This window comes from Parasteatoda tepidariorum, chromosome 5 (genome assembly GCF_982258835.1).
Source record: "Parasteatoda tepidariorum strain Cologne lab strain chromosome 5, Ptep-v5.0, whole genome shotgun sequence".
NCBI classification, from domain to species: domain Eukaryota; kingdom Metazoa; phylum Arthropoda; class Arachnida; order Araneae; family Theridiidae; genus Parasteatoda; species Parasteatoda tepidariorum.
The window spans coordinates 11,789,489-11,803,033 of NC_141759.1; the positions used below are offsets into that span (position 1 = coordinate 11,789,489).

Sequence of the window (13,545 nt, forward strand, 5' to 3'; positions counted from 1 at the left end):
TAAAAATTTTAATTTTTTAAAAATAAAAAGAAACATAAAGTATGTTCTAGTATGTATGTATAGAAAGAAACATTTGTATTGTTCTACTGTTGTTGGCTGGCATACAAAAATCCCCTTTCCAAAAATTGTATAGCTGGTGCAGTAATTGAGTAAAACAAACCACCCCTTTAGAAATCAAGTTTCGAGTCCCCTTCTACAAGAACGTATTAATTCAATCATTTGCCACATGCCTTGGGCCAGGCCCATCCTTAAAAACGGCTCTGGATTTGTTAATAATGACGGAAAGTGGCGTCGGCTGGCATCACTACAGCTTCGCCAGCGCCAGAGGGTTAATGATTTCTCTCTTGATGGGGAATTAGGGAAACAGAGAGCATCTCTGAATTATCCATATTTCAAGCAAGAACCATATTTCAAGTTTCAATATTATATGTGCAGTTGATTTTTATATATATAAAAAAATAAATAAATAATAAATAAATAAAACGTTATAATATAAAATTTTTTTAACAGTTTGAAATACGTTTTACTGTTAAAGTTACAATGAGTACTATAGATAATGAAAAGAGTAAGCAAAACATTTATCCAAAGTTCCTAAATCAGATTTTTTTCTCAGTTTGCATTATTATAATAGTAAAAAGTAAAATTATGGAAATAAAATCACTATAGACTATTTTAAGAAATTTTTTTCGTGACTCATCGAATTTCCAAAAAAAAAAAAAAAAAAAAAAAAAACGAAAAAATAATAATAATAATGAATAAATAATAAATGAAAGTACCACGTGCAACATCAAATGTTTTCAATTGGAGAAAATTGTGAAATATTTTCTTAAATAAAATAAACAAAGGTTTTAACTCTACGATGAATATTTATGATACACTGATGTGAAACAAACATTTGCTGTGGGTGGACTAATTCTCATGCATGTTAATTAAAAAAGTATAACAAACATAAAGAATAATTTTATTAATAAAAGGTTCATTTTCCAGTTAATGATCCTTTACATCATTATCTATTAATTTTATAACCAAAAGATAATATGCTAGTGCTTTTATTAATGAAAAATCATAGCAAAAATCTAAGGACAGAAACATGTGAAATGAGACATCTTAAAAATTTAGATACAAAAAGTACGAGAAATCATTCTTTTTTCCTTGCTAAGTGTTCCGAAAGGAGTAAGAGGGAAAAACGGAGAGAAAAAAAAAGAAGAAAAAACTATTCCCACTAATTTAGGAGCATCCGTCAAACATCCCCTCCCCTCCCACTAGATTTGACTGTCCAGACAAAAAGTAAAATTCCAATGTATCTCAGTGCCATCTTTTGGCGATATACGTCTCCACTAACTAAAAAGAAACTATTATTATTTATTTTAAATAACTGGTGCAGCCATCTATTAACAGAATAAGAAATATATAATCCACACTAGCAAAGACTCTGTTTTATGATTTAATTCAACTAAATCTTTATATTGTAACATATTTTGTTATCAACTGAATGAAAGAGTATAAAAACAAAATATGAAATGAAATTGATAAATTTGAGTAAAAAACAAATGCATTATGAAGATTGAAACATTTTTAAGTACTTGAATTAAAATTTCAAATGTCTCTTAAGAAGTTATATTTTTAGATTAAGGTAAAATTAAAAGGTATTTTTTTTCAATATTTATTTGGATTTTTTGTTTTCGGAATGCTTTTAGTAATAAAGAATGGGAACGTCACCTTAATTGTAATAGCAATAAAAAAAATTGAAGTTTAAAGTAAAAATTTTAAAGACATCGATTTGCATATTTTAAAGTTTTATGAAGTAAAATTAATGAAAAAAAAAACCTCTATATTTTTATATATAAATATTTAATTTCAAACGAATTTTTGGGAATAAGAAATAAACTCTGAAAATTTAATGTTTTTTATAAGAAAATAAAGTATTTTTTTATAACAGTGAGTAGAAGTTCATTATTGCTTAAATAATATATTGCTTTGATGAAATGTTTTTTATTTATTTTTCTTATGTCATTTATGGCAATCTTATGAATATTCTATTGAGTCAATGAGTGAACAAAAGGGAACACAGTATTATGAGTAGTAAATATATTTTATTCTATATATTTATTGCTGCCTTTTCTCTATATATTATTAAATGCTCGTTAAATACTATTACAAAGGATTGCATAAACATATTTAAATTTAAAAATCATTCTCTATTCGGGTTTCCTCTGGTAATCCACCAGTCATTGCACATTTTGACATCAAATAAAGATTTTCGTTAGTCAAATATTTTAAAGAAATGATCATTCAACTCTTAAGGAGGTATAAATTTCTAGTGAAAAGGCAGATAATAAATATTTTGAATAAAGTATAGTCACATACCCTTTATGTAATCCTTGATTAGTTTTGGATAAATTTGAAGTAGTCACATTTTTGAAATGCCATTTCTCGCCATTTTCTATCGCGTAGTCATCTGACTAGGAAGGACAGGGAGGAGGCGTTACTCATTATGATTAGTATACTGCGCATGCTTGAAAACATGCCTTGAGGGATCATCCTGTTTCCTGAGGATTCACAGGCATCCTCACGCTATACACTACCATATGGGTCACGGGCATTGATTGTAAACAAACAATCAATTGCGGGTGCCTGGGTGGCGAGGTTGTCATAGACTTAACATAGCGAAGTTTAAAAATAAAGTGTTTTTAACTTATATTCTGAATTTATTTAGAATATTACATACATTTTTCAAAGGATAGTGTACTAAACTTTAAATTGTGATGCCGTTTTAATTGAAAACTTCCTTTTAAATGCTGCAATTTGAGGATTTATAGTTGATCACTCTGTTTACATATTTCGTGTGATTTGTAATGTTATGACACAACTTGATGAGAAATAAATGTATAAAATATCTGCATTAAAATGAATAATATTATTTAATATTTAGTGTTTTATTTATGTGTGTATGTTTTTATTTATTTTAAAGCTGATATATATATTAAACACAGTTTTGAGTACATCCTAGTCAATCAATCTTATTAATTCATGTTACTTTTCTTAATAGTATTTTTATTCTGAATGGAACTTCTGACTTTTATTTTTTTTAGAAAACTTGTCTTCTGAACTTTGAATTGGGATGGATAGATTTATGATTCATTTATTCCATTTTTATTTAGTAAATTGTAGGTTCCAGTAGAATCACCATATTTTAAATGTTGTTGCATGTTGTTTACTTCTTACATGTTATTTATAATGTTGTTGCTACTCTAACATACTTACTATGCATGCATCAAAATGATGTACATATATTAAAATTAATATCATTACTTGTATTTTGTTTATGTTTTTTAAATCATTAAAGCAGAGCTTATACAAAAATATTTTTTGTGCATGAGTGTCTCACAAAAGAAAATTTTAAATTAAAAAAAATCTTATTCTGATCCTATTTAAGAGTATTTACATTAGTGTTTAAAGCTTTTCTTAGTTAAATAATGGCTAATTATATGAGAATAAGTTTTTATTCACATTAAAATGTAAATCAAATACATAAATTATAGAAAGTATATGCAATGTTCTGTCACACATTTAATACTAAAAGTTATTGAATCACATGTATTTATTTAGCAAATTTTATCACAAATATAATACTGAGGAGTGATCTACCTCCTCGACATTTAATACTGAAAGTTATTGAATCACATGTATTTATTTAGCAAATTTTATCGCAAATATAATACTGAGGAGTGATCTACCTCCTCGCCGTGTACACTTCTAACATATTTCTATGGCTAAAAGATCTATTACTTCAGGCATGTGTTCTAACTCCATGGTCAGTTTGACATGGATGATCATCACATTATCCATTGTAATACCATTTGTAAGATTATTGTTTCCAAGTGATACTAAAAAGCAAAGGGAGACATCTTTTATTTTATTTATTTATTTTTTTGTGTGATCAATCATTTGCATTATAAGTTATTTAAAATTTGTTATTCTTTCTCCTTCTCATTAAGCAAAATAAAAAATTTTGATTAAACTTTTCTTGAAACACGAAGGATATTTCTTAGTAAATAAAACTAAACAGCATTTGAATTATTTAAGAAGAATATAACTAAAACTCTCTTATGTTTTTAATTCAAAACTGTTAAAACTCAGAAAAATACACTTGGAATTAACATACTTAATAGACATATGAATTAAACTAAATATATTTTGCTTTATGTAATGGCAAAATTAAAATGGAAGTCGATTGTTAGCCTGACAGCAATGAGCAATTCAAAGGTGTTTGAATAAGACATCACCGATAAATATTCACTATGATGACTATTAAGCTGTGTACATAGAAATATCTTTTTTTAAATTTTCTATTCTTAGAAAGTCTTTAAGCGGCGATTTGATTAAATTTGTTTATATTTTCATTGTTTATCTATTTCAATGAAACTATTTTTTTTTTTAAAGAAAGAAAGAGAGAGAAGCTATTATTAAATTGGAGTAATTATTATTAAATATAGATAGCTTTATCATGACATATTCTAATACAATAATTTTGATGTTTTCTAATTAAAAAATAAAAAAAATTTGATATTTAAAAAGGGAATCAGTGTTGCTTTTCCAAATATTTTATCAAAATGGTATTTTATAATGCTTTTACCCCTGTATGATTATGCATGCTACCTAAGTAGTGTTATAAACTATGCTAACACTTTAATGTGTGAACCTTTTCATTTAACAATTTCGTTGATGTATAAAGTAGCAAGAATAAAAGAAATTGAATAAATTTGCAAAACATACTGGTAAACTTGACATTTAGCGATAATCGATGTACTTTTATTTATTTCATTTAATGCCCAGGTCAGTTGCATTAGAAATCATCTTGATTGATACAGGTTCAATTCTAGCAAATAATATATAAGTCATCTCTGATAGAGTTAGCTATATAGGTAAGAAGAGTTAATTACTATTATAATAAGTTTTACATTATTTCACTGATATCAACAGGGTGCTCTACAAATGGGGAGCTGAAATTTGTAAGTAAAACAGACACTATATTCTTAGAAGAGCAAATAACAGGTATGCTTTTAGCATGTGATTTGCACATGCACGAGGCGTGCCTCTTACATGTAGTTTTTAAACAGTCACTCGTATATGTAAAACATTTGCATATAATGTTGGCTAATGAACTTGCTGCTAAGCCTCATGGTCCTGAGATAGAGTAGCGGATTCATAAATTATAGTTTTTAAAGAAATATTTATCACCCAATACAAGCTATAAGAAAAACTGCAAGAAATATTAGATTTTCACATGCTTATGTCAAAGCTGAGATAAGTTTTTACCTGAAATTATATGCTTTGAAATAAGATAAGTGGCAATGAATTAAAAAAAGAAAAAAATAACCTAACACATTATTTAAAAACAAGAAGAAGAAAAAAATAAAGCATTTACGCAGGATATTTATTATATATCTTTCTCAAACCTCTTCTTTATGTACTTCATGGATATTCAACTAATTATTTAAATAATAATTTCCGAAGAAAAATTATCATTTCAACATAATTGGGTTATAAAATATTATATAGCTTAAATTCCGAAAGCAAGAATAGAAATTATTTTACAATAAACCTTTAATCTTTAAATAAATTTCTTTACATTTTTGTTTTTTTTCCCCTTTATTTACAATTGATGCATTATACTGGCTGGAAAGCATACAAATCCTACACTAAATTCAATGTTGTTTAATAGACAGTTTAGGACAAACATGCATAATGACTAGTAAATTTTAAGAAAATTTATAGAAAACAAATCAATACAAACATATGCACCTTCATACTATGCTATCACCGTGTTGTGGAGTACCTTAAAGTCAGACTTAATTTTGAAAGAAGTCTTCATGAGTGTCCTTAAGGATTGATGCGGCTTAGAAGGGGCAATAGGCGGAAAGATACTTGATATTAAATAAGAAACAAGTTTCCTCACTAAAGCCCCACTGAGCCATTCTGCATCCTTTGAAGATCCAATTGAATAATATTTTTCATTTCATCATGTCTTGCTTTAAATAATTTCATCTGCTTCTTCACAATTTCTTTTGAATTGTTTTCTCCATACAAAGTTGCATCCTAAATTGAAAGGAAACAAGTGTGAGGGAGAATTATAAAACAGGCATTATACGTAATCTACTAAATAATGTCTGAAGTAAAAAATGAACAACTATTTCTTTTATGAATCATAACAAACATTATCTTTAAGGGGAGAGCCTACTAACCTAAAAATAAGAATTTTTTTTTTATAAATATCATCAAAATCTAACTAAAACATTTGAAAAAATTTGATACATAGAATAAATTAATTCTACTCTTAATAGACAAAATAATTAAATAATAATGTGTATTTGTGAAAATATCAGCAAAATCCTTATTGGAAGCTCTGCCACCCAGAAGTTCATTAATAAAAACAAATCAATTTTAATGTACATTAAAAAAATTTTGTTTATTATTTTGCTCTGTTTATGAAACAAGCATTATATTTTATCTACTTAATTAATATCTTGAGTAAAAAATCAAAAACTATTTTTAATATGAATCATAACATATTATCGTTAGAGAGAGCACGCTCAACCACATAATAAAAGACTACTTTCACAAATATTAACAAAACCTAATTAAAACATTTGAAAATATTTGGTATATATGTTTAGAATAAATTAATTCTACTCTTAATAAACAAAATAATGAGTATTTGTGAAAATAACATCTAAATCCTTATATTCGAAGCTCTGCCACCCAGAAGCTCAACCACACAATACAAGACTTCTTTCACAAATTTTATCAAAACCTGATTAAAACATTTTAAGAAGCTTAGTACATTTAAAGAAAATAACTAAGTCCACAGTTAAAAAACAAAAGAATTAAATAATAATGTGTGTTATTAAAAATATCAAAAAAATCCATTCACTCAAAGCTGCCACCCGGTAGTTTATGTACCAAAACAAAGCAATTTAAACACTGTAGCAAATTTTTTATCCCTATTTTGCCTTATTTTTTACACAGGCATTATGCTTAATTAATATCTAATGCAAAAAACCAGAACTGTTTCTTATATGAATCAAAACAAACATCTCTAAGGAGAGAGCACACTCTCACCCGCAGAACAAAAGACTTTTTTAAACAATTATCAAAACCTAACTAAATTATTTTAATAGATTTAAGACATTTCAAAAAATAAATAAATTCTACTGTTAATAAACAAAAGAATTAAATAATAATGTATAGTAGCAAAAATATCAGAAAAATCCATTCATTCAAAGCTCTGCCACCCAGAAGCAATTTAACAAAAACAAAGCAATTTAAACGCACTGAAACATTCTCTTTATCATTATTTGAACCTATCTATAATACAGGCATTATACTTAATTAAAATCTTTCGTAAAAAACAACAACTATTCCTAATTTGATTCAAAACAAACACTATTTTTAAGGAGATAGCACTCACCCACAGAACGTACGAATTTTTTTACACAATAATCAAAACCTTACTAAAATATATTATTATTATTGGGACATACATAAAAATAAATTAATTCTACTTTTAGTAGATATAAGAATAAAATAATAACGTGTATTCCTAAAAATGTCAGCAAGATATTAAAGTTTCAATTTTGCCACCCAGAAGATAATAATCATAAAACAAAGTTATTTCATCATATTTAAAAAAAAAATTGACAATTATTCTGACTTATTTATGAAGCAGACATCACAGTTAATCTAATTTACTAAGATCTAAACAAAAAACATCAACAATAATATATAGTACGTATCATAATAAACAACATCTGCAAAATGAAACAGAACTCACTCACCACCCATAAATATTTGAATTTTTTTCCTTTAAAGACTGTCACAATTTAGCCAAAACTTACTATACAGTTCATTAGAACTCTATTCTACACGAAAATCGACCTTTTATACTTCAAAAATTTAAGGAAAATATAAAATTTGCTACTTTATTACAAAATGACATCAAATTCCCATAGACTTACATTAGAGTGCTCGCCACCCAATTGATTGTAAACAAAGATCGTGACGTCACGCGCCCGTGCCCCATTATACCGAATTATGAACAGCGACAAATATATCAAAGCGAAGCGTTCTATTTACGTATCGAATATGTTGCCACATTTTTAATACAAAAGTTAAACTTTTCTCCACTTTAATAAATGTAAACTAATGCGAACTTTAGAATTAAATTATTAATTCCTTCGTATATTTTTGGTTTAAGTTGTCGAAAATTAATATTTCAATTGTGAGGTTCGCATTAGCAAACATTTATAAGAGTGGGGATTAGTGCAACAAACATTTGCAGGCTTGTAAGCTCAATTAAGGCTTACAAACCATTGTCAAGTAGGACAGGTTTGCCCAATACAGAGAAGGGCACGGCAAACAATTCATCCAGGGTTGCGGCGTGATTCCAACCCGCCTCCTCTATGCTCAACAGAGCGTTTGGAGGGAGATACCGTTCGGCCAGGTAGGCCCCCTAGTTTTACTTTGAGGAAATATTATTTCTGGTAGTAAAAACATCTAATTCGAATTCTTAAATTTTATTCAAAGTTACATTGCTCATCGTTAAATTTAAATAATTCAAAAATTGATAAAATATGCAAGTTTGTTAGAGTTGATTTGTAGGGTACCCTTTTTAATGCATTAGCGAGAGGGAAAATTTAAGCTCTTTTGATCCTTTATTCAAGGATACCTAATAGACTTAATAATTGCCTAATAAATTGTGAAAATCTATTAAAATAAATTAAAGTCTATAGTTTTAATTTTAAAATAATTAAGCTAAATAATATTTATGTACTTCATCAATCTCTAGAAAACGAAATTTATCTTTGACAAAGTATGGAAATCTCGTGTCTATAGTTCTGTTTTAATTCTATACTTTATACCCAACATAGTTTATTTTTTAGAAGTCTCAAATACACCGGAAGCAACTGAACCAGAAAGGATTACTTCAACAAATTGTGAGTATGCCTTCGGATATTTCTTTCTCTTCAAATTATAAATATCTGTTTCATTTTAAAATGAGCTATGTGTCACAAAATTGCATCTTCATTGTCGAAATATATAAACCATATTTTGAGCCTAAATTTTCAACTAATTGCGCTCACATTTTCCATATTAAATATTCACAATTGGATAAAGACTGTTATTTGCAAAAATATGCCATTGTATTCTAATTGGTAATACTTTTATATAAATTTCCCTTAAAACCCTTGATATGAAATGTACATATCAATTTGCAAATAGTTATATCTTTAGTTATATGAGAGACAGAGAAAGAGAGGTATGAAATAAAACTGTTGGAACTAATTGAAAATTATTGCAAAATTATTGCTTTAAAATTTAAAAAAATATTTTTTAAAGACCTAGTGAAATATGAGTAATGAAAGTAATTCTTGTATATTGCGAATACTTCGGGTAAGATGAGGTAATTTGACTTGATTTTTCCCTCAAAAAAATCACTTATAAAAAAAAATTCGTGCATCTATGACTTTTTTAAGAATGATACATTACACGTAACTAAGCAAATAATATCGCACCTTGGCAAGTGTCATATTTCTAAAATGCAGCATTTGAGACAAATCAACTTAATACGATAACCCTTATTCTGAATTCGACTCAGAACTGACACAACTGCCCTCAGCTGGATAAATTGCGAGTTAGAGATGTGACACTTTTTGAGCTTGAAGGAACACTTCAAACATATTTTTTATTGACATAACTTCAAAATTGCTGTTTATTTACTTGAGTCACTTTTTTTGCAAGGGTGCGATATCTTGATTAAATCTGACAGTTTTTGGGTCGAACAATTTAGTTTCAACACGCTTTCGAATATTAGATACTCGGTTTTACCCTACTTTTCCTTACATTTTTTTTAAAAAAATTATTTCTAAAATTCATTAAACACGTTGGCTACTTAATATTGAGATTTACAAATTTTAAGTTTTAGAGTGAGTTTTTTTTGTTAATGTTCATTTCTTCATATGTATTTTATTTAATTTATTTAATTTTTGTCTCTTATTATATCTGTTTTCTAGGAAGTTTTTACTTTATTGATTGTGATTGTGCTTTTAAGTTCTTCTGATCATAAATTTTTTAAAAATAATAAATTTCGGATGAAAAAGTTAAACATAATAAAAACATAAGGGATATTTTGAGAAAAATGTTATTAAAAATATATATTTAATTTCATATTTCGAGCCTCACCCCATTCTCAAAGAGCTGTCCCACTCTCAGGGTTTTTTCCTACCCTCAGAGTGTCATCGCAGCATCAGGGGATCGGATCGAGGTTGATTGCATTTTTAGGTTTTTGATTTGATGTTAGGTTTTATTCGAGTAATTTAACCGTTTCCATGATTTCAATCTCTTCGTACCAGCGTCATTCTCAGATTATGAAAGATTTCTTGCCTTGAATAAAAATAAAAAAAACGCGCATAAATCGAATAAATCATGAATTATGGAATGAATAAACTTTTGGTAACAATAATTTTGATAACAATAATTTTCAAGGCTTAGTTCAAGTATAAAATTAAGTAAAACTTGAATACTTATTAAAACTTAAAATTTGCAATTTTGCTTTTAAAAAAAATGGAAAACATTAAAACAGAAGCAACACTTATGTGTATTTCATTTTACTACCTTTATTATATAAGAAATTTAGAGATAAAGGAGTAAATTCAACTGCCTGTTCTAAATTGAAATTTATTACTAAGGATTGCTGCCTTTGTCTTGGAGGATAAGTTTTTTTGTCACTATTTCTCAACCAGTTGAAGCTGTCATGACTTTCAGATTGATAAAATTACAAGATTACATTTTCTCAAGAACAGAAAATATCTTATTCTAATTAAAGCATACAAAACTTTTATTTTGCTTCAAAATTACAATGAATGTATTTATTGAGAACCTTGATTACTAAATATTTTCAAATTGATCATTAATGTATGAAAATTTTTAAGACTACATTCAGCTAAAAATTAGCATATTATCTGATATAATTTAGCTATAATTAGGCCTTACTTTAAAAATTTAATGGCCAGGATGTTTTAAAGATATATTTTATCTATGGTAAAACTTAATAATACGTGCATTTTTATACAGTTTTACTTAGAAAATACAAAAACACGTGTTTTCGACAGCTGCAAATAACTAAGGATTACCAAGCAATGATCACAAAAGTATTGGAAACTTCGCCCAATTTCAATTGCAATTACATTGGAAGATAATTCGAGCAATAATTATGATAAGCAATCAGTTATTTTACATTGACTCTTAAAAAAATCAGAAAAACGTTAAAATTTTTTTAAAGATCTTTAAATCAAGGCTTTTATAAAAATGTTTTGTAATGTATGATAAGTAAGTAGGTTTATTGTTGTTCAGATTTAACTATTAAAAAGTTTTCTGTTTCAGCTCATGAATCAACTGAATCAACTATTCCCCCTAAAACGGATATTTCCTTAAAAACAACATACTCAAGTAAGCCTATCTTTTCTTATCTTTTTTGTGTCTACTGAAAATTTTTTGTCTGCTGTACTAATATCAAATCTGCTATAACCCCAAAACCAATTATACTTGGGCCCTGTAACTAAGACATAGGCTACAAAAAGCAATCATATCCCCATATACTAAAACTCTTTTAAAAATTTTAATTATTTTTCATTTCTGGAAAGCTGATAAAAAATGATTTTATTTGCCTTAGTTCAACATTAGCCATTGTAATAAATTAAACTGTAGACAATTCTGTTCAGGAATTTATTTCACTCCTTATAATATTTAACTATATCAACTCATCGTAAATCGAATTTGAAAGCTATGTCAATGAATTTGTATTTCTAAAGTTATCTGAAACCATGTGTTGTTTTGCTTATAATTGTGCTTTTAAAACACTTTTGTATAAAAATAAATAATTTAAAATAAATAGTGATTGAAATAAAGAAATATTATTTATGCAGTAAACGACAAAGGTTAATAGAAAAATGGTACTGAGTTTATAAATACCGTACAAAAATCCCTATGCTATTATTGACTCCGTTAAGCTTAATTAATTTTAGTTACGACTAATACAGGTATTATGGTAATGGATGTGATTTTTTATAAATATAATTATTTTTGCAACAGTCGTTTTAGGGTCCAACAAAAGAGCTATTTCCAGAGGAAATTGTTTGATTCTGGCGAATTTAAACTACCATGAGAAGGCCTAAATCAGCAGCATCATATTAAATGATACTTACCACAGCTAATGGTTATTTTGTTGAACTGAAAATTTTAAAATTTGATCAGACTGCGTAGGGACCTAGGGGGAGCTGTGAAACATTTCATTGTTAGTTCAAGTTTTATTTTAATTAAAGTGTGTGATTGAAAATGTCATTCTTTATACTATGTTTTCAAACAATTTTGTTTTTAATTAATTTTGCTTTTGTTACAATTTATGATTCAAGACATGTATCTCGCCTCTTTAATCAATTTTGTTTTTTAATTATAGCGTGTGATTAAGGACGTCATACTTTATCCCGCGGTTTCAAACTAATTGTTCTTAATGAGATCTCTTGATTGTGGTTGTCAATCTTTATCTTGCAGTTTCAATCAATTTTATCTTCAATTACAGCATGTGATTGTGGACTTCATTCTTTATCTTGCGATTTCAATCACGAAGGGAATAAAATTTGTTCCTGTGAGACTGGTTTTTCACAAATGACTGATGTCTGCGTTGGTAAGTTATGTAACTCTTAAATCATGTTTACAGTATGTGTGATTCACTTTGTCTAAAACCGGTATCTGTCAATGATATACACGTAATATTTTATTCGTGTACTCCTTTTAATTTTACACTCCTTTCAATTTATTCCTCAGAAAAATGTGAAGTTCAAGGGCATAGAATTTGATTTATAAAGAAAACTGATTTTTTGAAATTTGTCATAAAATTAATCTATTCATCATGACAATCATGAAAACATGCTTCAGCATAATTTACGTGTATTTTTGATGCATTCGATTATTATGCTAAATTACAAAAAAAAAAAAAAAAAAAAAAAAAATTCGAAAGGGAAGAAATGATTATAACATATGAGACAATAACTGGAAAAATAGTCATCTCTCTTACCCTTGTTAGGCTAAATAATGTGAATATGTGTTTATGTTGAAAACGGACGTAGTTAATTTGTCAGACTTATTTTTGATTTCCGTCTAATTTTAACACGTTAACACTATGCTGTCTGCATAGATTTTAGTGATAAGTTTACCATGTGACCGGTTCCGTGTAACTTGCTCTGCTTTGTAAAATAGTGTTTTCTAGTGGTAGCGAAATTTAAGTTACTTTTAGTTTAGTATTTTTCATTATAAGTAATTTTTTTCACCACTAAATATCAAAAATTATAAGTATGATATAAAATGCAACGTTTAAGCATCAAACTACTGGTTACTATATTAAAAAGTAGGCGTAACTATCTTTCTTTAACGAATTTTACTATATAATTTGCTACCACTTTGTTAAAACTATTCCAGAAAGCGGAGCAG

General features: G+C 27.4%; 1 protein-coding gene across 3 annotated transcripts in view; it reads left to right on the top strand.

Moving 5' to 3' along the window:
* Positions 1-13,545, top strand: part of LOC107455712 (uncharacterized) — a 69,469-nt gene that overhangs the window by 35,414 nt on the left and 20,510 nt on the right. For all 3 annotated transcript variants that reach the window (XM_087163414.1, XM_087163415.1, XM_087163416.1), the window contains exons 8-10: positions 8,943-8,996; positions 11,443-11,508; positions 12,638-12,742. In XM_087163414.1, coding sequence (XP_087019540.1) covers positions 8,943-8,996; positions 11,443-11,508; positions 12,638-12,742 — 225 coding nt within the window. The remainder of the gene's footprint in view (positions 1-8,942; positions 8,997-11,442; positions 11,509-12,637; positions 12,743-13,545) is intronic.